Genomic DNA, 27485 nt, shown 5'->3' with positions numbered 1-27485 from the left:
CGCATCATTCAACGGTCCTGTGTGAAAACCAGCTTAATAAACATGCCAAACAATGTAATGAAAATGATAATGTAATACAATATAATATATGCAAAACTATGGGTGTGAGGGTTTTTCTTAGGGGAGGGGATTGCTAGCTAGTTTGCATACGAACAATGTTGTTAAGTTGTTGGGGTTTTTTTTGTTTTTTTCGTTTCAGTATGCTTTTCTCGTGACATCAGTGGTGCAGTTTGCAGGTGGTATAGTGGTGTTTTTTGGCCTGCTTACATCCCCAAAAGAAATTGGTGAGTTCATCTTTGTACACTTTTTGTATTTGCAGTAGTGTTTCTTAAACAACAGCAAATACAAAAGTACAGATAAAAGAGAGCTGGTTTTGGGTTCTTCCTCTGCTGTTCACTGTCATTTAGCAAAATAGTGTAATTGTGATCTCCAAGAGCAAGTCATAGTTTTAAGTAACCAAATGCACAAATCTTATTGGTTAGCCATTATTCTTAAAGTGCAATAGAAAAGGGATTAGAACACCTCTCTGTAAAATATCTGTCACATGTGTCGATGTCGATCAGAACAGTCGTTCACTCAAATTAAAATGTTAATTCTGAATTAATGCACCAAACATTTGTCTTAATGTGAACAGGCCTATAGTCTGCAATGATTCATAAGCCTTGTTCCTTACATTTGAAAAGAAGAAAAAAGATTTGTGCATTTTATTTTAATTTCTAATTTCTTATAAACAATATATATATATATATATATATATATATATATATATATATATATATATATATATATATATATATATATATATATATATATAGCATAGTGTATAATGGTGTTTAAACTAAGTGTTCAAGATTGTTTTCATCTGTTGGTCTCTATTTTTTTTTTTTTTTTTTTTTAAGGACTAAGTGACTACTCTGAGACAGGTCTGAGATCAGTGACAAGAGACTCGGACAGTCAGCGTCCTCTGATAAGTGATGATGAAGATGAGTTATGTGAGGAATGCTCCATACAGCAGCAGGATGAGGAGCCTGAACCGCAGCCCAAAGCCATAGGCTTTATCGAGGCCTTCAGCCTGCCAGGAGTCATTCCTGTCAGTGTCCATTTAAATGCTTCCTTACTTGCATACTAGTGATGGACCACTGTTGTCGTCTATATTTGAGATTTATTTATTGTTTGTCTCCTGCAGTATTCTCTGGCTTATGCATGTCTGAAGCTGGTCAACTACTCTTTCTTCTTCTGGCTGCCATTTTATCTCAGCAGCAACTTCGGCTGGAAGGAGATTCAGGCAGACCGGCTGTCTGTGTGGTATGATGTGGGAGGCATTGTTGGTCAGTACTCAGTTTGGTTCTAACCAGACGTTAGCAATTAAGTTTTTTTTTCTCAGTTCACTCTAAAAGAAACAAGCCAATCAAAAGGTCAACAACACAATTAATGGTGAAAATGGTCATTAACAAAGGGATTTTGATTTCTGTCAGTGATGGTAAAGATGAAACAAATTCGCATCATGACGATAATTAGATAATTTAAATGGAAACATACAGATGACAAAAAAACAGGTTCGATATTAACAATACAAGAAATTATTTTAAAGTAAATGCTCATATTGTAAATGTAGTTTCAAATAATTCAATCATAAGCAGTAATATCAGGAACTTGTTTTAGCTGTGTGAAGCTGAGAGGTGAATAAACACTAGAAAACTGAAGCACTTTACCTTAGCAGGCTAATTAACTTACCAAAACGCATCCTATACACAAGATTAGTCATATATAAAAGCAACATACACACTACCAGTCAAACGTTTTCAAGATTTTTAATGTTTTTTGTAAAGAATTCTCGGTAACACTTTACAATAAGGTTCATTAGTTAACATTAGTTAACAACATTAGTAAACATGAACTAAGAATGAACAATACTTCTACAGCATTTATTAATCTTAGTTAATGTTAATTTCAGCATTTACTAATGCATTATTAAAATCACGAGTTGTTTGTTAACATTAGTTAATGCACTGTGAACTAACATGAACAAACAATGAACTGTATTTTCATTAACTAACATTAACAAAGATGAATAAATAGTGTAATAAATGCACTGTTCATTGTTTGTTCATGTTAGTTAATACATTAACTAATGTTAATAAATGAAACCTTATTGTAAAGTGTTACCGAATTCTCTGTCTCACCCAAGCCTGCATTTCTTTGATCTAAAATACAGTAATATTGTGAAATATTTTAACTATTTATAATAACTGCTTTCTTTTTGAATATGTGACCCTGGACCACAAAACCAGTCTTAAGTCGCTGGGGTATATTTGTAGTAATAGCCAAAAATGCATTGTATGGGTCAAAATTATCCATTTTTCTATTATGCCAAAAATCATTAGGATATTAAGTAAAGATTATGGTCCATGAAGATATTTTGTAAATTTCTTACCATAAATGTATCAAAACTTAATTTTTGATTAGTAATATGCATTGCTAAGAACTTAATTTGGGCAACTTTAAAGGCGATTTTCTCAATATTTTGATTTTATGCACCCTCAGATTCCAGATTTTCAAATAGTTGTATCTCTGCCTAATTTTGTCAGATCCTAACAAACCATACATCAATGGAAAGCTGTATAAATCTCAATTTTGAAAAATTGACACTTAAGACTGGTTTTGTGGTCCAGGGTCACATATATTTTAAAATGTAATTTATTCCTGTGACACTTGATCCTTTAGAAATCATTCTAATATTCTGATTTGCTCAAAAAAAAAAAAATTGTTAAAAACAGCTGAGTAGAATTTTGTTTAGGTTTCTTTGATGAATGGAAAGTTCAGAAGAACAGCATTTATCTGAAATGGAAATATTTTGTAACATTATAAATGTCTTTATCAGCACTTTTGATCAATTTAATGCATCACTGCTTAATAAAAGTATTAATTTCTATAATTTCATATTAAATATATAATGATTTAATTATACTGACTCCAAGCTTTTGAATGGTATAGTCAGTGTATAATGTTACAAAAGTGAAAAAATGTACTCAACTCTTTTAAATATTGATAATAATAATAAAAAATGTTTCTTGAACAGCAAATCAGCATCACAAGAATAAATGACATTTTAAAATAGTAAAAATATTTCACAATATTACTGCTTTTGTTGTATTTTTGGGTCAAAAAATGCAGGCTTGGTGAAAAGAAGTGAATTATTTAAAAAGCATTAAAAATCTTACTGTCCAAAAACTTTTCACTGGTAGTGTATAAAAAAAATATTCAACTTTTTCAGTATTCAATTCAGCTATTCTACACAAAATGACACACAAGTCAGCCTGATTGCATTGCATGCTAGTCAGGATGTTGTGAGTGATATTGATTGCTCTGTATCTCCTGCTCAGCTTACAGTAATTTCTAGAGTTATATGAAGTCTTTAAATCAGCTTATGTGAGATTTTGTTGGAAAACAGAAATGCATTCTTAAACCATACAAAACAAACTGAATACTTGGATTGAACCCTTCAATTGATTAAACTCTTTAATGTTACACTTTTTAATACATTACAATATTTAGAACTTAATGAAATACATTTTTCCTAAAACAGGCATTTTGCCTTTGCCTTGTTTAACCCTTGATTTGATATAAAAACAAAACCCGGAAAGAACAAAACCTTAGTTGTTTTGGAGTTTTGATGGTATGAAACAGCTCTGAACTTACTGCCATTGGTCCAGTGTTTTGCATAACAGACAGGAGTTACTTTTTCTCCTATTTTTATTTTTTTTCTTCTCATTTCACATTTAAATACTTCTCTAAAACACCGCCTGCAAATATTTGGGCAGCTTCTGACCAATTGCTAGCAGTAAAAAACAAACAAACAAAAAACAGATTTTTGCTGTGAGAGTACGGAGACCTTTAGACACTACATTTCTTCCTGAGGTAGTTTTCAATCACAGTGTAAAGATTTTGTTCATGTGCGGAATGCAATCTCTTTCAGGAGGAACAGTACAAGGCTTGATCTCAGATCTTTTGGGAAAGCGAGCTCCTGTGTTAGCGATCAGTTTGCTGCTGGCCATGGGAGCGTTAGTGGGATACAGCCGTGAGTTTACAGACTAAATCATGTCTAGAAAATCTGAGTACGCTTTCTGACTTGTTTTTTATATCATAATTTGAGACATGAAAGCAGCATAAATTTTTCAACTTTTTTTTTTTTTTTTATCTTTCCTCAGACTCTCCAAATAACCAGCTGGTAAATGGAGCTCTTCTAGCAACAACAGGTGACTCATTATAATATGATTTAAAAAAAATAACAACAATGAACTCAGTCCATAGTTATTCCTCATTCCTGTTTAGGAAAGCACTAACATTTGAATATTTTGATCATTTGTTTCAGGCTTCCTTATCGGGGGCCCATCAAACATGATCAGTTCAGCGATCTCTGCAGATTTGGGTCGACAGGACGCACTGCAGAATAGTCAGGAGGCTTTGGCCACCGTCACGGGAATAGTGGATGGCACAGGAAGCATTGGAGCTGCGGGGGGACAGGTAATGCTCTCTTCCAAAAGCATGCTTTAAATAGTTTTCTTTGGTTTTAAATAATTTAACAACATGTAAGATATATTTGTATCTGTGGGGCTAATAAAGTCCACAGTAATCTTTATGCCACTTTACTGATTAATATGATTTTGTATAAGTTTTTAATGTCAAAGCCCAATTTTCATGATCCAGTCAAATGCAGAAGGAATAAAATCAAGTCCCTACTTCACTCTATTATCTTTTTCACTCTGAAATATGCACTCTCAAGTTGTATGCAAATCATGCTCATTGTGTATCTTTTTTTTTTTTTTAATGACATTTATTATTGTTATTTCATGTGTAAGTACTAATTTAAAAATGTCTCTGTTTTGTAGTATCTGGTATCGCTTATCGAGAGCAAATTAGGATGGATGTGCGTCTTCTATTTCTTCATAATTATGGTAGGTTAATTGTGATGCAACATCACAAATTCAGCCAGTGAAACATTAAACGCACACATTTTCAGTGGCCAAAGAAGTATTCAGTGAACAGTGACTGAATTTGACGAAAGAAAATGGGGATAAAGCGCAATGTAAAGTGTATCATTTTTGTGTAATCATCACCAAGCTAAATCATTAAAACAGGAAACAGACCTAAAATATTAATGACTTATCCTGCTCTACAGTCAAATGGTCTCTAGAATAAGAATGTCCCTCCCTTCATTACTCCCTTCATTAGCAAATCATATAATGTAATATAAATAAAACAAAGGGCACAATGTGTCCCACCCAAACTTCCTATTTCAACAGAAAATACATCAACACAAGAAAGAAAGCTGTGCCAAACCTTTGTATACGATATTTGAACACATAAAATAAAAGAACATAAAAAATAATTGCTCTTCACCTTTAAATGTAGCATCTACTCTAAGGCCGTTCACACCAAGGACGATAACTAATCAAGATAACGATACAGATATAGTTCTAAAAATCGTTCTCAATATTAAAGAGTGGAAGACAAGAGTCCACACCTCAGCTATAATGATAAAGGCACAGAGAAACGATATCTTTGGAATCACATTCAGAGCGAGATTTTATTTTACTTTTTTTTTTTTTCCAGCTGATGAACAATACAAACATTGACAAATCCATCCTGCTATAACGAGCTGGAGAATTTAAAGCGGCAGACGAGTGTGCGCTTAGAATAAACAGACGATATCATTCACTGGTGTGGACGCTAATATCGTTATGATGCAATTAAGGGTGATGATCGCGAATGATCACATCCAAAATAAATGTTTTTATTTACATAATATATTTGTGCGTACTGTGTATATTTATTATGCATATATAAATACACATACATATATATGCATGTAAATATTTAAAAAATATATACATGTATATCCATATAATTTATATTATTTACAAATACAGTTAATATATAAACATAACGTGTGTGTGTATTTAGATATACATAGTAAATATACACAATACACACACATATATATTATGTAAATAAAAACTTTTATTTTGAATGCGATCAATCGTTTGACAGCACTACTTTTATAGTTATCGTTCTTGTTAAATCAGTGTTCTTCACCTTAACATTTGCCTTTCTCTCATCCACAGACAGGGTGCAGTATACTCTTCATCATTCCACTCATTTACCGTGAAATCCGCTCCTTGTGCCGGGACAGTCAAGCTCGAACACATCAGCTCTGAGATGGACTTACTTTGCCTGAATCTGAATAGAACATTTTGGACATTTTGAAAATACAGACATCCTATTTGTGAATTCACTTTGTTTTAGAATTGTTTCAGCTACAGAAACCTCACATTTAGTCTGGCTACTCCATATCAAGGCATTATCAGACAGGCAGAAAATATGTGGTATTTTCAAAATTTTTCAAATGATCTGACTCTGATCTTATATTTTTGGAAGACTCTTGGCAATGTGATGACTTGTACCTCATTACTCTAGTACCTACTGTCTGAACAAAAGGGTCGCGAAATTTGTTTTAGATTTGTCACAGATCTCTCCCTCAGATCATCCCATTTATGAACGCCATCCTGGAATGTTGCTTAAAATGTTTGTTTTATTTTTTCTGTGTATTGCCATCAGCACTTTTTTTTAATTTTATTTTAATTTTTTTTTTAGAGTTTTTAAATTCCAGTTTTATAATTATTGTTAGAGGGCAGGACCCTCTTGAGCTTAATTCATGGTGATTGTAGAGTGTATTGAATGATTACTTGAACTGAGGACATAGATTCATAGCAGCATGTTGGTTTTTGGGGTGGTAATTTCGGTGTTAGATGTGCACCTTTTTTTTTTTTCTTTATTCACTGTGTATAATGGTATATTTAAATGTAACACTACAATTCAGCAAATGTGTGTTTTGTATTTAATCTATTGGAAACTGTACAATTGTTGCTTGAATGTTTGAAATGTGTTATATATTGTTCCTACATATGTAGTTGTATATAGTCATAATAAATGCAGGCGAATAATGTTTTTATTGAACAGCTTAGACAGACAGATGCATAGATGGTTGTGTGATTTGATTCTATGTTCACTCATTCTCAGCCACTACTGTCACCTCTACCATATATGTTCATCATAATAATAGAGGAAAAATGAACTAATTTAATTTATAATTGCTTTTCTTCATAACATTAAACAGGAACAACAAACAGAAGAGCGTGAGTATTATTTTTGAACTTTTTTTCTTTTCTTTTTCTTGTGATCATTCTTAAAATGCATGTTTTTCTGCTGGCTTCTGCTGTGTTTATACAGCCAAAACTTTTATGAACTAAATGATTGAATCCTAAATATCAAAGAATCCTAAAAATGTATCACAGTGCACAATAGAAATAAGCAAAGCAACTGTTTTCAACATTGATAACACTAAGAAATGTTTCTTGAGCATCAAATCACCATTTTAGCATAATTTCTGAAGGATCACGTCACACTAAAGACACACTATAAAGCTTTGATGTCCATCAAAATGCCCATGTTAATTTTAGTTCACAGTGCATTTACTACTATTAAATACTGAGAATAACTAAGATTAATAAATGCTTCAGAAGTACCGTTCATTGTTAGTTTGTCTTAACTAATGTAGTTAACTAATGTTAACAAATGAAACCTTCAATAAAGAACCATACTTTGAAAGTCTTATATAGGACCTTAATAGTGTTATAAAGAATCTTTTAATTATGGGTTATTTGTATTACATTTACAATGCTAAAAGGAAAAGTGGGATAAAAAGCCATGGCATAGCTTTAATGTGTGTGTGTGTGTGAGAGAGAGAGAGAGTCATAAATTCAATATCCTTGTTTCCCTGTTACTTATTGAAGATAAATATGTTCTTCTTAGTGCTAGACAGAGAATGACTCTTGCTTGGTTTTTTGGTTTTTGGGGCGGCTGTCGATACAATAAATATTTTAATAAAATTACGTAACTGATTAATCACGGTAATCACATATATTAATATTTGTTGAGAGAGTCGAAGAAAATTCGAAGACATTACATTGTTTAGCAAACAAATTTGAATTGCTATTGAAATCAATGTACAAAACTGAAACATGTTCTAAGTTATATTTACAGGCTTTCTTTCCTTTATTTGATGGGACAGTATAGACAAAAAGCAATGGAAGGGATTCAAACTTGTCACCTGAGGTGCAGATGTGAACAATGAAAGTGTTCTGTTGTGTTTAGGTAATTAAACTGATTGTAAAGTGATTATATGTAAGGAAATATGTACACCCTTTGTGACAACGAGTGTATGTAACGTAAGTTAAAGAACCATACCACAATGTCTTGTTCAAGATAACTTTATTTATTGTTTCTTTTTGCCTTTTTCAGTCACATGGAAGGTGCAAATTCCAGTGTGAGACTGAGGTTTGTTAGTATGGCGTCTTGTCTATGTAAATAAGAAAAGGTAAAAGGAAATTAGACAAATATTGTTTGTTTGATAATTATGATTCTCTTTGTCTTACCTTTTCCTATGAAGCTTCCTAGTAGGAGGGGCCGGCCCACAAACAGGAAGCCATATTTATTCCATCCACGGGAGAGGAGGAGCTTATTCCCTGAGAATGTGAATTTTGAATTGCGATTGAAATCACTGATCATTCAATGTACAAAACTGAAACATTTTCTAAGTTATATTTACGGGCTTTCCTTTATTTGATGGGACATATTTTGATAGGACTTTATTTGATATAACATTTTTAATATATATGCTATATGAATGTTATCTTGAAATGCTCATTGGCTTTCACGATGAAAATAGAGTTTATTAAAGAAGATGCTAATGTCAATGTTTGTATGATGTTGAAGATGATGTTAATTCTCAAGTGAAGTTTAGTCTAATTAGATTAACCAGTGATGGGAATAACGGAGTTATAAATAAACGGCGTTACTAACGGCGTTACTTTTTTCAGTAACGAGTAATCAAACGAATTACTGTTTCCCCCGTTACAACACCGTTACCGTTACTGACAATAAAATGCGGCGTTACTATAATTTATAATACTATTATCATTTTATTTTTCAGTTTATATGAATGGATGTTGTATTTGAAAATGACATACCGTAAACTCTAGTGTTTTGTAGTGGCTCGCCGTCGCTTTCTCTCACACGCGCAAAGAAAGATACAGAGCAAGAGAGTCTTTCATAACATGCAGAATTGACGCGCTACATGTAAACGATATTCTTTATTGTATTTCCCTGTCAAAATAACGGAGTTCCTTTGGAATTCTTCAGCTTTTAAGAACTGCCGGTTTCTCTGGCAGTGGGCGGAACGACAATCTTATTGGCTGGCGCTCACCTATTATCGTCCCTGTTTTGATTTCAGCAAATCAATTCGAGCGAACGCAGACAACGTGATTAATATTCATGAACCCAGCAGCTCATTAATCTTTAGTGCGTTTTATATTGTTATTAGTAGTAGAATTCGTAGTAGTTTTGTTATCTTATCAGTATTATTTTTAGGGTTTTTTTCCCTTTTCTTAGCAAAACACTAAATGACAAACAATATCTTAAGCACCACCACCAGTCCTAAGTTAAGTCAACATGACAAATAATCACTAAAGTTATATCATCATATAATGCTAAATTATCATAATATCAGATTATAATGCTTGACTGACTGATGCTGTGTCAGAAGGTAATTAGTTACTTTTATAATGATGTAACTCAGTTGCTATTTTTGAGAAGTAACTAGTAAGTATAACCAATTACTTTTTTAAAGTAATGTGCCCAACACTGATTATAACTGATAAAGGATCATCATTGGACTTTTTGAATTTGAGGGGAGGAGCCTCACTTATAAAAGTCTAACTGTTTGGTCAAGGAGAGGGGGACAAAACTGAGTCTTAGTTGGACTAGTAGCCAACGGTTTCTTTGTCAATATATAAAGTGCCAATCAATCCTTTGTGTAAGTTTTCATTTTGATTTTGTTTTATTTTGTACTTTGTTTTTTTCTATCTTTGTTTGGAGACACGTTGGATGACTTCTGTTCTACTGCTTTGCTGCATGCCCGAAAAGACAATTAAAGCAACCTCAAGAGACTTCAGAGTTTTGTGCTTGTTTTTGCTGCCTACTTTGCCACTGCTAAGTGGCAAAGCAGTGGCAAAGTAGGCCACACAACACCCTTTTCCATAAGCAGGTTTTCCATAAACCACTAAAAATATCACTTGTCAAAATAGTACCAACATGTTTTTTAAAAAAAAACTGAAAGCGTGTTAATTTATATTCTGACATATATGCACTATACTACAATCAAATAAAGACATACTTCCAAACAAATTGCTTTGTACACATATTTTATGGGTGATTTTTGCATTGTAACACGTACATAATTCATAAGTCAGCTAGTATTAACATAAGTAACATTCAATGATATAGGAGTACACATTGCTACTAATTCACAAGATACCATGCAAAAAAAATTGAATATTGTTGACAAATCTGCAACAGAAGCTGTAGGGTAGTCATCATTAGAGCATAATACAATATTTAATTGCTCATATAAAGAGGCACTTGTAATAATTCCCCCCAAAAAAGAATGGCATAAGGCAAATGTGAGGTGTTTTTTTTTTTTTTAAGTTGTTCTAAAAACAGAACAGTACACACACAACATCATGTAAACCTTACGTGAAGCACAAGTTACTTCCTTGCTATTCTGCTGTACTTCTCATAAAATAAAAAAAAAAAACAGTGCATCCACGATAAAAACAAATGCTACATTTTACATATTTGTTTTCATATGTGTGTAAAAAATGAAAGTCCTTGCCATTTGATGAGGTAGAGCACTAATATATTTCTATGAATACATTTTTAAAAGATTACAATTTTATGGACTGCTTTAAGAGGAAATCACTGAGTGAACTGTCTAGTATGTGTCTGTGATGAATGCAAGAAAACAAATCTCTTATATATATCTTAAAGAAGCTGAAAGAGAATTTTGAATTCTACAAATCAAATTCTGCAGTTTAACGGCATGTGGGTTTGGTTTAGTGGCTTAATTTAACAACTATTCAAAGGGCTTTAAAGCAACTGTTTGTAGTTTTGTGTATTTCTGCAGCTTTGTAAGTGAATTTCACTGTCCTAAATATATCACTAAATATATACAGTGGGTAGCTTGTTGTTACCGTAAAGCTTTTACATGGAATTTTGTACCTGCTCACCACAACTATATAGCCTACTCCAAAACAGATTTTAAGGGGGATGTGTGAAAGAAACAGAAGACAATCGCTTTGTTAGAAATCAGTGTACCATTAGAATGATTCTAAAACTAAGACTTCAAGGTTAAAAAAATAAATAAAAATTACATACAGTTACTTTTAAGCATCCAATTTATTGTGGAGCAATTACTTTGCTTAATTGCATCAGCTGCCTCTTTATTATATATATATATATATATATAAGTCAAATGTACGGCTAATTCAGCACATAATCATACATTATATCTCACATGCACAAAGCAAAAATACAGTATTAAAAAAAATTATTGTACAACTGACTGGTGAAAATGTCCTTGAAATTGATATGCTAATACTAAAAGTAAGATTCAAACTTAAGATACATGAAAAAGTAGCTTGTCAACATATCATTCAATTTTCCCCCAGGTCTGCAAGATCTCATGCACACTCATCAGAAAATTGGTTGGACGACACTCCCCAAATAGTATTTTAAGGGCAATATCCTTTTTCAAACATGATTAAAAATCTTGTTACATAACTTCAAAGATAATCGAAGCATACCTTCTGTCTATCTCTATAATAACAGAGTCACATCAACCCCCCATTTTAATATGCTTCCTGAAAAACATTAATGGCTCAGGTTACATAATTTTTTGGGTCACACTTTAGTTTGGGGACCAACAATGACTTTTGCCTCAATAAAATCCTAATTTGCTGCTTATTAATAGTTAGTAAGGTAGTTGTTAGGTTTAGATATGCGGTAGGAACCTAAAATATGGTAATGCAGAATAAGGTATTAATATGTGCTTTATAACTATGAATATGCATGTAATACAATATGCTAGTAATACGCATGCTAACAAACAACTAGTTAATAGTGAGAATTGGTCCCCAAACTAAAACGTTACCCCTTTTTGTATTATATAAAAACAGGAAAATAAATAAATAAAAGCGGAACAGAATAATGGTATGGCACTGTTAGCTTGTGTGCACTGATGCCACTTAAGAGGATCAATGCATTTTGAATTTTGAGTCTGAGAAGTTTAAAATGTATGACCAAACAGTCTTTTTATAGTGCATTTCTGTAAACGTTCACAGTAATTGTTTGTGTATAAATGCTGTATATTCAGTGCACAACAAAAAATAAGAGAAACACCATTTATATAGTGCATTCCTAACATTTTTTAATGGAACAACATGGAACAATAAAATATAAAAAAATATTTCTTTTTCATTTGGTCGTGAATTTAAAATTTTACAAGAGTGAATTCTCATTCAATTACTGGAATTAATTGCTTCGAATGATTCAAATGCACTATAAAATCTGAATATTTGACTTTTTTCACATTTACTTAAATCTCATGATTCCATGTAGTAACAATAAAATAGGTACCTTTGATAGGTACTGCGTTTAGTAAAAAAATATACTTACACATTTGTGTATATAATATGTATCTGTGTGTGTGTGTGTGTGTGTGCGTCTGTATGTGTGTGTATGTACAGTATAAACATCCTATTAAGCCTTTGCTGGTCAGTTAGAATAGCTACATGTGCAGATAATGTATGCACATTTATACAAAAAAGATCCAATGTCTGTTTACTGTCCTGGTGAAGCTTTGTGATCAGGAAATCTTCTTTTTGTCACTCTGAAAAAGTCTGAAAGAGAAAATTTTTTTTTTTTTTTTTTTTTAGAATTGTATTATAAAGATATCACATGGTGCCTATAACTAAGATTTTTCAACAAAGTCCCAATCACATTAGTCTGGCCATAACCGAGTGACCCTGAGAATGAAATGTGGCAACTATATCTACTGTCTTACCTGTGATGCTTGCTTGTCTGCGTTTGACCCCTAGCAATGCAGCCATTCTCTTCTCTGGTTTGGTTCCCCTCAGAGTTCCTCTGGTCCGCAGCTCCAGATATTTCTCTGTGGCCATAGCTGGAGACGAACAAGCTTCCACCGTTTGCTTTGCCACACCGGGCCTGAACACACAGCTATGGTAGAACCCCGGCACATCCTGGCACCGCAGCTCCTCCCACTCAATGCACCCGGGGACTGGTTGGTCCATCTGAAAGTCAAAGTTCCAGCGCTGTTTGGCGATCTCCACGCTCATGCAGAATAGCCTCTGGAAGTCCTGCTGCAACTGCTGGTGGTCCACTGGGCCGAAGAGGTTCCGCCGAACCACTGCTGCCTGAGGCTTAATGTCCTCCTCCTGCCCTTCCAGCAGCCCAAAATAACACGCATCTTGTGTCATGGACATGTTCCTGGGACAAAGAATAGAAATGCCCCAAAAGTATTGGTATTAGAGTACATTTTATTACTACAGTAGATAACAAAATCATGTCTTTGAATCAACTGGTATTTTGGTGATTTTTAGTAGATGCACAAAGCCAGTTCTCCTTAAGTTCACACAGTTGTCCAGGAAGATCAAGCACAAGTGCAGTGTATACATAAATAACATAAAAACAGAAAGCATAGACATTCAGACACTGTAAGAGTGACCCCAAAAAGTAACTGGACAGTTATGTCACAGTGTACACGAGTCAGGATAAATAAAGTTCTTAGAAAGTTCTCTGTATTGATGAAAAAATGCCAACTGTGTGATTTGTGGATGCAAAAAAAAGATGCACCATTCTGAACAGAACTGAGGATACTTTTTCAAATTTGAATTTGAATTTAAGGTATTGTGTTGTTATTGTTAATTGAACCTAAACTATTAAAATAATATAAATTAACATTTTGTTTCATGTTTTTCTTTTTTTACCTTTTCTAGCAAAAAATATTGTGATTTCATGAATTTATAAACATTTCTAAAATAATTAAATAAATAAACAAATCAAGACAAAAGTTGCCTGAAATTGCTAGATGGGTTTGATATGGTAGAGACAGATAAAATAATTTTATTTTATTTTTTCTTTAAAACTGCTGGCAAAAAACAAAACAAAAAAAAACCTAAATGATTTATTTTTTGATTTATTTTAAGATTTTGCCAAACTACTTAATTTCTTTTTTAAAGAATACTTTTACTAAGGCTTTTTTCCATCCATGTACATAACATTTTCTTACTCCTTGAATACAAAGGGTGTAAACTTTTTATTTATTTTTCCCCAAGACAAAAGTTGCCTACCTTTATTGGATGACTTAAAATAAAATTAACTGCTTAAAAAACTGCTATTTTTTGTTCAAGAAATATTAAGATTATGCCACATTACCTACTCTTTTTAAAGAATCCTTTTATTGATGTTCCAGTCATGATCACAATTTCTTTAGTTTGGTATACCCCAAAAATATCATTTCAGAAATTAAATTAAAAACTGTATGCATAAATTGCAACTTTTAATGTAGGCTATATTTAACAAATAAAAAATATGTGACCCTGGACCACAAAAGCAGTCATAAGTAGCACGGGTATAGCCAACAATACAATACAATGGGTCAAAATGATCGGTTTTTCTTTATGCCAAAAATCATTAGGATAAAGATCATGTTCCATGAAGATAATTAGTAAATTTCCTACCGTAAAAATATCAAAACTTAATTTTTTGATTAGTAATATTCATTGCTAAGGATAACTTTAAAGGCGATTTTCTCAATATATATATATATTTTTTTTTTTTGCACCCTCAGATTCCAGATTTTTTTTATGTATGGTTCCTCACAAACCATACACCAATGGAAAGCTTATTTATTCAGCTTTCAGATGTACAAATCTCAATAATAATAATAATAAAATACCCTTATGGCTGGTTTTGTGGTCCAGGGTCAAATATGAGACATGAAAAATTTTAATTTAATTACATTTATTTTGTACGAGCACACCATATGGTTACCACTGAAGAGAGAAATCTGTTAGTGAGGCTTGTTTACGTCGAGAAAGTAGGCGCGGCACGCCTATCAAATTACTAGTACACACTACTACACGCTAAACTGCACACTTCACACATACACACGCGCACGACAGAATAGAAAACATGACGAATGACTGACACCTCCTGTTACTCACTGCCAATCTTTATAAAACTGAAGACATGCATCTCAAATCATCTCTCTAATATTGACAGACAGACACAGACTAACAGTGAGATTAGATAGATAGATAGATAGATAGATAGATAGATAGATAGATAGATAGATAGATAGATAGATAGATAGATATAGAACCCTAGAACTTTTGCAATGAAGACCAAGTCATACAGAAATGATCCATGTCAAAAACAACCGAAAAATATTAAACTCACCATTCGAGTAAAAGCAGAGCTCTAGATGAGGGAAATTAAATCCACTAACGTTACTAATGCACTTTCTAATCAACGACAGAAGCTAAACGACCTGAGCTACAAACACAACATGAGCAGCGAAGTAATAATAAACTCATCTGCAGTAACGCTGTTTGTTTTGATGGCAGGACTGCCCATTGTCACGTGACCCGCGCAGCACCATTCAACTCAATATTTAAATTGTAACATGTCAAATAACAATGATTTTTTCATCTCACTACTGCTAAAAACGCAATACGCGTAAAATTAGCGTACCTTCTCCACGTCTTAACGCTGCAGCGAGGTTTCTGTGGAAAGTAGGTCAAATCCCCCAGAACCCCCGCGCGTGACACACATTCAGTGTTTTGCTCCCAGCTCGGGCGCGCGCCAAGAGCTCCAGTCACGTTGATGTGCAACGTGACAGGGAGGAGCCACACGCTGCATTTGATTTTCTCCCGCGCACAAAGATGAAGGAATGATGGGAGAAATGAAGCATTCTAATGCTTTTGTTTAGGAAACATGCATACAGAGAAAACAGAACAGGCGTTGTTCATTTTAAGTTGTAAACCTGTAATGTTTATTTTTCTAGATCACAAATCTGACAGCTTTTCTATTCCTTTTCCCCTAGTCGGTTATTGTTTTCTAGTATAGAAGCCTGTTTCTGAAAAAATAAAAAAAAAGGTAATTGCCACAATTTATCTCACAATTTCGCGTCTTTTGCGTCATATAAATTCGCAATTCTGACTTTTTTCTCTCAGAATTGTGAGATATAAACTCGCAATTGCGAGTTATGAAGTCCAGTTCTGAGGAGAAAAAAAAGACTATGTCTGATATGATCATGCACTCCTGTATGCATGGATAAAAAATTATCCTGTAACGTTATCTGTACTAGAAAATATAAAGACATTCATTCATTCATCAAATATCGATCACAAATATGTTCAGCAACATATTTAACAAAATATCCCAGCTAACAATTTTTGGTTCCCAGAACGTTCTGGGAACGTTAGTTTTTGGTTCCCAGAACGTTCGGAACGTTCCCTTTTGGGTAGCCAGGAAAGTTTTCTTAACGTAAATAGAACGTTCCCTTTAGGTTAGGGGAACGTTCCGGGAACCTAAAGGGAACGTTCTATTTACGTTCTTAGAAAGTTCCCAGAAAGTTCTCTTAAGGTTCCCAGAACGTTCTCCTAACCTCTTTACTCCGATACCGCTGCTGTCAGTAATCATCCAGCACTCCCGTCCCGAGTAGAGTAACTTATAAGAGGCATGGAAGACGGACAGATACTGTATGGACTTCAATAATCCGTACTACAAACCATATGTCTTGTTTCAAACTATTGTTTAATCATTTAAAGATAATCAGAGCATATTTAACCATCATAAGGAGCATTGAATGAGATTGAATTATCCGTTAATATAAGATTTCTTTATTATAACTAACATGTACCATATAATAACCCAGATCTTACGTTTCTTAAGCACCAAATAACAATGACTTCAACAAAATATTGGGTTTTAAGAATGCGAATTTTATCTAGACATTAAAAATGAATAAGATTTATTTGACTTTAATATTACATTCATTTCTTACCACTGAATTAACGATGGTCCGTTAACAAAAACTTGGTTATTATCATGTTCTCTTCAATTACTTGTCAAATCTCCCTGAAATCACAATATTTACTCTCGAATATTTATTAATTATAAGTAATTATTCAATAAAGAGATCAATAAACGAGTGTTAGTCAGTCAGTAAAACAAAATTACCGTTAATTTTTAAATGCGAGTGCGCGGCTTTATATGGAACACAGGAGAAAAGCGCGTGCTGGAGAAGCGCGTGCTGGACGCGCGTGCAGATCAGAGGCGTGCTGTAAAGAAACATACAAACAAACCCAGTGTTTATGGTATGATTTCAGACTATGCTTAACCTCGGCTTAATTTCAGCTATAAAATTGGAATTATATTATCATTATAATGCGATTTGACTACTTTGATGTCTACACTTTATTAAAAGCTTATTTCAGACATGAAATTCTGCAAAAATAGTTTGTTTATGATTAAAAAAAAATACACATTTCAGCATTAGAATAATCAGAAAAAATCTGCAAAGTTTTAATTAGTTTACATGGTTATGATAACTAAAAATAACCTGTAGGGAACGTTCTGGGAACGTTCTCTCTAGGTTATAAAATAAAATCTAAAAATAACCTTCAGGGAACGTTACGGGAACATTCTCTTTAGGTTATAAAAATAAAACTTGAAAATAACCTGCAGGGAACGTTCTGAGAACGTTCTTTTTAGGTTATAAAATTAAACCAAAAAATTACCTGCTGGGAACGTTCTCCTTAGGTTATTAAAAAAATGACCAACAGGGAACGTTCCTAGAACGTTCTTATTTGGTTCCCAAAAAATAACCAACTGGGAACCAAATGGGAACGTTCTGTGTTTGTTGGGATATAGCCTAGGCTATGAGTAAAATTAATTAGGTTCACCCACTCAATGCATAAAATTCAAAACAAGAAAACACATAGTGTCACGCCCCTGGACTGTCTTGTGTGTGTTTTGCTCCCCATGTGTGCCCTGTGACCCAGTTTCTGTCTCCCTTTGATTGTTTAATTTGATTCCAGGTGTGTCTCCTTAGTTCCTTGATTGTCTTGTCTTTATAAGCCCCAGTCCTTTCAGTTAGTGTTGGTTGGTCTTTAAGTGTCTACCCTACCTGTGATCTGTGTTCCTGTCTGAATATTAAACTCCCGTGTTGTTAATTCCTCGTCTCTTGGTTCCCGGTTCCCGTGCTCCCCGTGAGCTGTGACACATAGGGTACCTGAATAAGTTCTGAATATGTATTTTTACTTGACGTGTAAACACTGCATTCATGGAAGCCAACACTAGTTACTCTCCTAAGTTGTGTCTATGTAAATAACTATGAGCAGTGTCATTACTAACCTAAACACAGTAACCATTTTTTAAATCAAGCAGCTTTAAGAGTTGCTTGACTGTAGATAAACAACTTTATAATACTACTTTGTGAATACTTTTTAACTCTGAAAAATACAGGTTCTAAGTCATGTCACATTTATTTATATAATGCTTTATATTATATAAATAAATCCATACAGACAGTTCTCCTCTAGCCAAGTGAATGAATACGGTGGTATTCGTAATTCCTGTAAATGAATGAATATTATTCAAAACTTTGCAACCAGCTCCTTCTGCTTGAGGATTGGGATATACTGTAAACAATAGACAAAAAAGACAATGCACAAAATATGTATGTACAGAATACATACAGTGCCTTCCGCTAATATTGGCACCCTTGGTAAATCTGAGCAAAGGCGGCTGTGAAAATAAATCTGCCTTGTTTATCCTTTTGATCTTTCATTCAAAAATTCACAAAATTCTAACCTATCATTGAAGTAAAGCAATTGAAAGTGGGGAGAAAATCTCATGATAAAATAAATGTTTTTCTCCAATGCATGCTGGCACCCCTGGAAATTCTTATGAGTAAAATACAGTGGTGTGAAAAAGTGTTGGCCCCCTTCCTGATTTTTTTGCATGTTTGTCACACTTTAATGTTTCAGATCATCAAACAAATTTAAATATTAATCAAAGATAACACAAGTAAACACAACATGCAGTTTTTAAATTAAGTTTTTTATTATGAAAGGAAAACAAAATCCAAACCCACATGGCCCTGTGTGAAAAAGTGCTTGCCCCCTAAATCTAGATAATCAAGATGAGACGAGCCTTTGTGTTCTTTTTGGTCAGCAATGGCTTTTGCCTTGGAACTCTCCCATGGATGCTGTTTTTGCCCAGTCTCTTTCTTATTGTTGAATCATGAACACTGACTTTAATTGAGGCAAGTGAGGCCTGTAGTTCTTTAGATGTTGTTCTGGGTTCTTTTATGACCTCCTGGATGAGTCGTCTTTGTGCTCTTGGAGTAATTTTGGTAGGCCGGCCACTCCTTGGAAGATTCACCACTGTTCCAAGTTTTCTCCATTTGTGGATAATGGCTCTGACCATGGTTCTCTCCAAGTATCACAGCTGGAGAATTGCATTAGTTGAGTCTTGGAGTCAGAAAGCTTAAAAAATATATCAAAGAGCCCCTACATCACCACATCTTGTTCAGGAGGGTTTCAAGAAAAATTCTCCTCGCTCATCCAAAAACAAAATCCAGCAAATTCAGTTGTCAGACACGACTGGAACTTCAAATGACACTGGCTTATGGTCAGATGAAACTAAAAAAATAACTTTTTGGCAGCAAACCCACCAGATGGGTTTAGTACAAACAGGGATAAAAAGTACCCCATGCCCACGGTTAAATGCTGGATCTTTAATGTTGTTGGCCTGTTTTTCTGCCGGAGGTCCTGGACATCTTGTTCAGATGCATGTCATCATGGATTCTCTCAAATATCAACATTAAAAAAATCAAAACCTGACTGCCTCTGTTAGAAATCTTATAATGGACTGTGGTTGGATCTTCCATCAGGACAATAATCCAAAACAAACATTAAAATCAATCAAAATTGGGTCACTGAGCACTAAATGAAGCTTTTGCCATGGCTGTCCCAGTCCTCTGACCTGAACCCTATAGAAAATTAGTGGGGTGAACTAAAGAGGAGAAGCACCAACATGGAGCTGTGAATCTGAAGGATCTGGAGAGATTCTGCATGAAGGAATGGTCTCTGATCTCTTGCCAGGTGTTCTCCTAACTCATCAGGCATTATAGGAGAAAAAAAGGGCTGCTATCTTGGGAAAAGGACATTTCAATAATTGGGTGCCAATAATTGTGAATTTTTTTAATGAAAGATTAAAAGGATAAACAATGCAGATTTATTTTCACAGCCACCTTTGCTCATATTTACCAAGGGTGCCAATATTAGTGGAGGGCACTGTATGTTATATACAAGGGAATGTGAGTAAAAGGTATGCTATACTTCAAATAAATGTAAGTATAAATGTTGGGCATTTGCAGGGACAGTATATTGCACATTTTTATTGCACAGTGCTTTTGCTATTGCTTTTAACTGCTCATGAGGTAGATGGCCTAAGGAAAGAAACTTTTCTTGTGCCTAGCTGTTCTGGTGCTCAGTACTCTGTATTAGCGACCAGGCAACAACAGTTCATGGAAGTGACCTGGATGTGAGGGGTGATTCCAGGGTGAAAGTGATTTTCCCAGCCCTTTTCCTTACTCTGGATGAGTAACTGTGTGATTGTTGCCTATTTAAGTCTTACCATAGCATGTGTGACCAGCAGATGTCCTAAGTGTGCTGTGTTTGATTGTGTTCGAACAGTGAATTATTCTGCAAATTAATTGGTCATTTGAAATTTTTAATTTCTCATATTATCCTACAAGTATCTTGCTCAGCTAACAGCAAAAGTGGTTGAATACTCATATCTAAGGCAGTTAATTTGCTCAAACCCCAGCAGGACTCATTTGAAATCTGCCATCTTTGCTCAAGGCCAGTCACCTGAACTTAAATGTTATGTTATGTCTATTGACTCTAGAGCCTCAGGTAAATGATGTAAAAGTAAAAGTAATGTAAAAGTAAATTTTTGGGTGAACTGCACAATTGTTCTTATGGCCCAAACCATTTAGATAAAGTAAAACTGTTTGCATGGCATATATTGACGTGACCTTTGACCAAATTAAGGTATGTGATATTGTTGTCAATTGTGTTGCATTCATACACAATTTAGTTATTTACAGAATTGACAACTGCATTCTATAATCAACTCACACCCATAAACTTTCAGGACTCACAACCGTATTTTCGGCAAAGCCCTGCTCTGTGAAGGGAACTGTACTGAACAAGCTGTCTGCCGCGTCACACAGCAGCCTCAAATGTGCCAAGACTTAAAAAGAGGTCTGTTTTGTGTTGACATTTAAAGCTGCATGAGGAGTAATGCTCCTAATAATATAGTATATTTTGAACTAACTGAACATAACTTGAGTCATGTTTTTCTGTATCAAGTCCTATGCAACCATTGTGAAATGAACAGCATTTTCAGCTGTTGGATTTCTTTATAAATTTGGTTTCTTTATAAATGTGGCCCCAAATGTTCAAGTTCTGGAAACACCCCTGCTTTAACATCTGACATATTATTGGTTTATTTTCAAATGGTTGTGTTAACACACCTCTTATTATTTCAGTCCAGGTTCAGTCACATTCCCTAACATGTTGGAACAGAAAACTCAAAATGATGGCAAAGACGAAATCGGGTGGTTCCAGTTTCAACTGACAGCTCAGGGTTTCTTATTGACAGCTTGCTTAACGGAATAATGTCTTACGATCACAAAATCTTATCTCTGTTATCATCTTTAGGTGCATGTTTAGAGTTCTGGTTTTGCGGTGTAAGTAATTCAGCCATCATAACTACCGATGCTGTTCATCATCAGCTTTTATAGAAATTTGAGAATCTATTTACATTCCTTCCATCCGTCCTTCCCTCCGTCCCTCCCTCTCTTGCTCATTCTCACAAGGCTTCATATTTCTTTGTTTCTTGCCTTCTCTGTCCTGATTATTCATTTTGTGTTATGTCTTGAGTTTGGTGCCAGCGTTTGTACACATGGCATGTGATGGCTATTACACCGTCCTCATCATTCCTCTCCAGAACAGCCTCTACAGCCCTGACGCACTGCACTGCTTTCACTGGGTAAGAGATTGTCTACTGTGTGTAATTTTGGAGGAAAAATGTTCCTCACATGGGATGGGACAATTTGGAAACAGGACAGTTTTGTCCATAGTGATGAAACTTAAAAGTAGTATTTGTGAGTACATGCCTCAAATAATAATAATAAAAAAAGAATCTTAAAGTTTGGTTTAATATTTATCTAGTTGAGCATACTTTGGCTTGATGATTAGATGGTTTAGACAGAATGAGGAGAAAATGTTTTAGTATGTAGGCCTTATGTAGTTTAAATGCTTGCCAAGGCATTTGTCAGTTGTTGCTAGGCAAGTGCTAGATGGTTGCGGAGGTCTTCTGGCTGCTAGGGCATTGCTAAAGTAATAAATGAGTCCCAAATCATGTACTTGTGCACTATTCAGTGCCGTTTTGTAGTATAAATAGTGCAAGTAGTGTGTTCACACTGAAAGAGCCATTAATTACATAGTGGAGGGAGGGCTATCAGACTATGAATGACAAAATAATCTTATATACACTACTGTGCTGTGCGAAAAGTCTTAGGCCATTATTATTTTCACCAAAAAAAAAAAAAAAAAAGTTTAAGTCAGTTATTTCTATCTTTTGCTATATCATTCCTTTTGCCATTAATTGTCATAATCCAGAGATTTTGTATGCACAAGGAGTTTGACAACAGATAGCGTGCTCCACACTGATCTCACGGACATTATCAAGTCCATCTGGAATGACATGAAGAAACAGAAGAAACTAAGACAGATTACATCCAGAAGAACTGTGGCAACATCTCCAAAACACTTTAAGAAACCTACCTGCAAAGCTGCAGTACTGTGAAAGTTTTAGACGCTTGTGTAAAAATGCTGTAAAGTAAAGATTCTTTCAAAAATGTCATAAATGTTATTTATCAATTAACTTCTATTAACTAAATCAACTCTACATTTGGTGTGATCACCCTTTGCATGTAAAACAAGCTTTTGTCCACTTGCGCATAATTTTACAGGTAGCTCTGCAGGTAGGTTTCTTTAAGTGTCTTGAGTCGTTGCCACAGTTCTTCTGGATTTAGTCTGTCTCAGTTTCTTCATGCCATTCCAGATGGACTCGACGGTGGGAGATCACATTTCTGAGTGGAGCACTGGCTGTTGTCAGACTCCTTGTGCATACAAATAATCTCACTGGATTATTACAATTAATGGCAAAAGCCATGCTTGGAAATGTAAACTGATATTTCCTACTGACGCACTAAAGCAAAAGTTAGAAATAACTGGCTTAAAACCATTTTTGTTGTTGTTGTTGGTGATGAAAATAATAATGGCCTAAGACTTTTGCACAATAGTGTAATTCATACACTGCATGCTGAGTACATAGTGTATAAATGCATAGTGTATAGTGCGTCATTTGGGATGCAATGATTGCCAAGGCATTTTGGGTGGCTGATCTCCAATAGCATAGTAAATGAGACAAATAAGATTTTTTTGCTCATCAAAACATTTTTTTTACACAATAGTTATTTGCATATTTTCTATAGGGGGAGCAACACTTCGGTTAATCGGCCAAACGAGTTATCAACCAATGCCAGTAATCTCAAAATGAGATATCAGATGATTAATCTGTATATCACTATATGCTCCAGTCGTAATGCTTAATTCTGACATTTGTAATGTGCCAAAACACTTAAAATTAATATGTAGTGTGGGGCTTTAATGTTTATGATAAATGTATGCTTCTTTTAGCTAAAGAGACGTAGAGACCTGGAAAGACAAAAAGACCTCCTGTGGGCTGGACTACAGGTTGTGGAACAAACACAGCTGTGGTACCAGAATCGCCTGAAGCTGAATTTAAAAAGGCAAGTTAGCTTCAGCACAGGAGACTTGGATGGAGAGGTATGTACCTTCACAAAACACACCTGAGTGATGCTGCTGTCACATAAAAGCAAGAGTATACAACTGAAGTATAAGGAGGCCTGTTCCTGCAGACTTTAATTCAATACCTGCACATTTTAACTTAATTCAAAACCTTTCATCTCCCAATGAGCTGATAAATAAGGCACACATACAAATGTACAGTGCTGTAGGTGCCTATAATGAAAACCACTGGCCTATAACCAATGTTAAAACAGGCTACCTAATATATTTCCTAATATATGAATGATCAATATATTAAACGACATAACGATATATTAGAAATTATACAGAATAATATATTGTGTAAATACATTAATATATATTGAATAATACATAAGGAATTGCCGCTTTTCATATATTGAAAAATATGTGACAATATATTTACTTATATATCATAACATATGTAATTTTATATTCAGTAATACACTTTATAATATATAGATAAGATATGGTACTGCACGTGTAAAATATATTAAACATATATTTACTCATGCAGTATATATATATGGAAATAGGCTATATATTTCTTATATTTATCATTTATGATACATGCTTTATATTTTGAAATACAGCTATTTTACAATAACATAAGCACATCTACTCATAATAAACACTCAAGTGAACAGACTGAAAATGCACAGCCATTACTTTTTAAATAAAGTAACTATGATCTAATGGCGTTTGTCCAGTCGTCACCCTAACCACGGGCTCTACTCTTCTGCACAATGGTGACCCCACAAACTTACACATACCAGAAACACTTTTACAATTTTCAATTTATTTTTTACAAATTTCAATATAATACAACATTAAACACTAACAGATCTCCCCTACATTAACATTGAGCAAAAACACATGAAATAACACTTAATTTTAACATTTGTACTTTCAGAAGCAAAGCATGCTGGGAATTAGAAATCTTCTGTTACTCATTCAGTGAGTGTGTATATGCGTGTACATACATTTACATTTATATGGGTGCATCTATGTGCAATATATATTTAATAAAGGATCAAACAATTAATATTTATTTCTTTATTTCTAAATTTATTTGTATGTATCAATATATAGCCATATATTGTCAATGCATATATTGCTGTATATTGAAAAATATAAGCACTAGTTTCCAATATATGGAAATGTATTATGTAATATATTGCATTATATGTTGCAGTATATTCCTATATATTTTTGTTTCATAAGGGACTGTACTAACCCTTAACCTAAACCAGAGCCCTCCAAAAATATAACTAGTAACTGAAATCTACTATGAAATAAGGATTTTTTTTTTTTTGTGTGCAATTTTGCTTGAGAAACTTTATTTATACTAACATTGGCTATCAATGAAGTAAAATGTATTTCGCCAAAATAATGGTGTCATTATGACGACGACCAGAGAGGACTGATCCTACCTTCATCTGTTTGTCATCCATGTTTGTCATTGATCATCCTAACTTGGTAGCACAGGTATCAAAATTATTTCTGAAATTCCTTGTTGAAACTAAGTTATATATGAGCCAAAAATGGTAAAATTCTGTTATCATCTACTCACCACCAAGTTGTTCCAAACCTGTATGAATTTCTTTCTTCTGCTGAACACAAAATAAGTTATTTTGAAGAATGTTGGTAACCTAACAGTTGCTGGTCCCTATTGATTTCCATAATATGAAAAAATGAAAGTCGGTGCATACCAACATTCTTCAAAATATCTTCTTTTATGTTCACCAGAGGAAAGAAACTTGGAACAACTTGAGGGTGAGTAAATGAAAACAGAATTTTCATTTTTGGGTCAACTATCCCATTAAATGCCAAACCCAAAAATGAAAATGCTGTCATTAATTACTCACCCTCATGTTGTTCCAGACCTTCTAAGACCTTCTGTAAACTCATCTTTGGTACACAAATTAAGATATTTTTGATGAAATCAGAGTTTTCTGACCCTGCATAGACAGCAACACAACTGAAGGCCCAGAAACATAGTCAGGACATTGATAAAATAGTCCATGTTATGAAGCTACAATAATACATTTTGTGCAAAAAGCACAAACAAGATTGATTGAAAACAAGGCACAGCGCATCCTGGTTCTACGTCAGAACACCGGCTCCTGCATCAGCAGCAGTATTCTTGTAGCTTCATAACATTAAGGTTGACCCGCTGATATCACATGGACTATTTTAATGATGTCCTTACTGTCTTTCTAGGCCTTGAACGTTTCAGTTCTGTTGCTGTCTATGCAGGGTCAGAAAGCTCTTGGATTTTTGTTACGAAGTTAAACAAAGGTCTTACGGGTTTGGAATGACATGAGGGTGAATAATTAATGACAGAATTTTCATTTTTGAAAACTATCCCTTTCGATCCTGAAGTCCTTGGTAAGCTTGGTCACGTGTGTTTGATTAAGGTTATACTCTAGCTAAAGTCAAGTCAAGTCATCTTTATTTATATAGCGCTTTTAACAATACAGATTGTGTCAAAGCACTTAACAGTATCAAATTGGAGGATAGAGTGTCAGTAATGTATAATGATAAGATTAAACACTCAATCTTCAGTTAAAGGCATTTCATTACTGAAATTCAGAGATGTCATTGTCTAGCTCAGTTAAGTTTAAATAATATCTGTGCAATCAAATCGACGATAATTGCTAGAAATTAAGTGTCCCCAAAAGTCTGAAGAAAGGTTGGTCTACAAGAGCAGGATTAAGTAAACTTGGTGTACTTGTACAGACTTTTCAAAGTGAGGATATGAGGAATGGAGGTACAGTTTGTTCAATATGTTGTTACATGTGTCTCATTGGTTTAGCTGGTGAAACATTGGCTTTCCTATCTGTACTTTATTTTATTTATTTCTTTTACATTTTTGTCCCAAGAAATTTATAAATTACCTGTACCTTACAGGGCAGGTGGTCCTGCGCTATGCGGTCTTGTATGCAGCGTGTGAATGGCAGTCTGGGTAATCTGATGAGTGACTCCTGTGTCTGGAACAATCTGGCCCCAGAGGAGAGTGGTGGATCGGACTGGGACCTCCGGTGGAGCAATGCCACATTGGTCGAGGTGATGATCAGTAATAATAATAGTATTCTTATTGTTTTTGTTTCTGTTGTGCAGTCCTATTTATTATTAACATAACGAGCACTGTGTGGATTTCATATACAGGAAGTGAATCAGAAGAATCAACAGATTTCCATGTTGGAGCATGAGAAGGCACAACTTCTTCAGCAGCTGGTGTCTTACAACACACCTGATTGATGACATCCACACATTTTCAACTTTAATTACAAAAGGGTTTCATTCAGATCACGCAGTGCATTGTAAATAGTTAAAAATGCTTTGAAAAGACTGAATGTTAAAATTTATTTAAGCTCTGGTATACACCCAGTCCACCCTGTCTTCCATTATTTAACTGAAAGAGAATTACAGATATAATGTTTAATATTTTTTCTTCTTAAAATATTTGTTTATCTGACTTGTTAGTAGTGATTCAAATACCTACAT

The 27485-nt window shown here is 34.2% G+C and overlaps 3 protein-coding genes across 8 annotated transcripts in view; 2 read left to right on the top strand and 1 right to left on the bottom strand.

The window, feature by feature from the left end:
• LOC131538563 (sugar phosphate exchanger 3-like) overlaps positions 1–7192 on the top strand; it is a 42506-nt gene extending 35314 nt beyond the window's left edge. For all 5 annotated transcript variants that reach the window (XM_058772445.1, XM_058772443.1, XM_058772444.1 and 2 more), the window contains exons 8-15: positions 200–284; positions 900–1090; positions 1187–1328; positions 3977–4078; positions 4209–4256; positions 4373–4524; positions 4890–4955; positions 6126–7192. In XM_058772445.1, the coding sequence (XP_058628428.1) occupies positions 200–284; positions 900–1090; positions 1187–1328; positions 3977–4078; positions 4209–4256; positions 4373–4524; positions 4890–4955; positions 6126–6218 (879 nt within the window). In that variant the 3' untranslated portion in view covers positions 6219–7192. The remainder of the gene's footprint in view (positions 1–199; positions 285–899; positions 1091–1186; positions 1329–3976; positions 4079–4208; positions 4257–4372; positions 4525–4889; positions 4956–6125) is intronic.
• Positions 7193–10287: 3095 nt separating this feature from the next.
• On the bottom strand, positions 10288–15855 carry cdkn1d (cyclin-dependent kinase inhibitor 1D). 2 transcript variants are annotated; one of them, XM_058772448.1, is made up of 3 exons: positions 15733–15855; positions 13022–13464; positions 10288–12857 (listed from the first exon to the last, which is right to left on the bottom strand). In XM_058772448.1, exons 2-3 carry the CDS (start codon positions 13458–13460, stop codon positions 12799–12801), a joined length of 498 nt encoding a protein of 165 aa, XP_058628431.1. In that variant the 5' UTR covers positions 13461–13464; positions 15733–15855; the 3' UTR covers positions 10288–12798. The 2 variants fall into 2 exon arrangements, with proteins under 2 accessions (XP_058628431.1, XP_058628430.1); XM_058772447.1 differs by lacking the exon at positions 15733–15855 and adding an exon at positions 15439–15724.
• Positions 15856–21649: 5794 nt separating this feature from the next.
• Positions 21650–27286, top strand: sapcd1 (suppressor APC domain containing 1). The gene is made up of 4 exons (XM_058774268.1): positions 21650–22110; positions 23826–23975; positions 26889–27044; positions 27147–27286. Exons 1-4 carry the CDS (start codon positions 22024–22026, stop codon positions 27237–27239), a joined length of 486 nt encoding a protein of 161 aa, XP_058630251.1. The 5' UTR covers positions 21650–22023; the 3' UTR covers positions 27240–27286.
• Positions 27287–27485: the final 199 nt, after the last annotated feature.

This window comes from Onychostoma macrolepis, chromosome 04 (genome assembly GCF_012432095.1).
Source record: "Onychostoma macrolepis isolate SWU-2019 chromosome 04, ASM1243209v1, whole genome shotgun sequence".
Classification (NCBI taxonomy): Eukaryota; Metazoa; Chordata; class Actinopteri; order Cypriniformes; family Cyprinidae; genus Onychostoma; species Onychostoma macrolepis.
The sequence above is the reverse complement of the archived record's forward strand: the minus strand, read 5'-3'. Positions and strand labels throughout refer to the sequence as shown.

Excerpts from the sequence above, each read along its gene's own strand:
- cdkn1d (XM_058772448.1), bottom strand. The coding sequence starts at position 13,460 with ATGTCCATGACACAAGATGCGTGTTATTTTGGGCTGCTGGAAGGGCAG. Across the intron at positions 12,858-13,021 it reads CAGACAAGCAAGCATCACAG|ACTTTTTCAGAGTGACAAAA; the intron begins GTAAGACAGTAG and ends TTTCTCTTTCAG.
- sapcd1 (XM_058774268.1), top strand. The coding sequence starts at position 22,024 with ATGGCATGTGATGGCTATTACACCGTCCTCATCATTCCTCTCCAGAAC. Across the intron at positions 22,111-23,825 it reads CACTGCACTGCTTTCACTGG|CTAAAGAGACGTAGAGACCT; the intron begins GTAAGAGATTGT and ends TGCTTCTTTTAG. Across the intron at positions 27,045-27,146 it reads GCAATGCCACATTGGTCGAG|GAAGTGAATCAGAAGAATCA; the intron begins GTGATGATCAGT and ends TTTCATATACAG.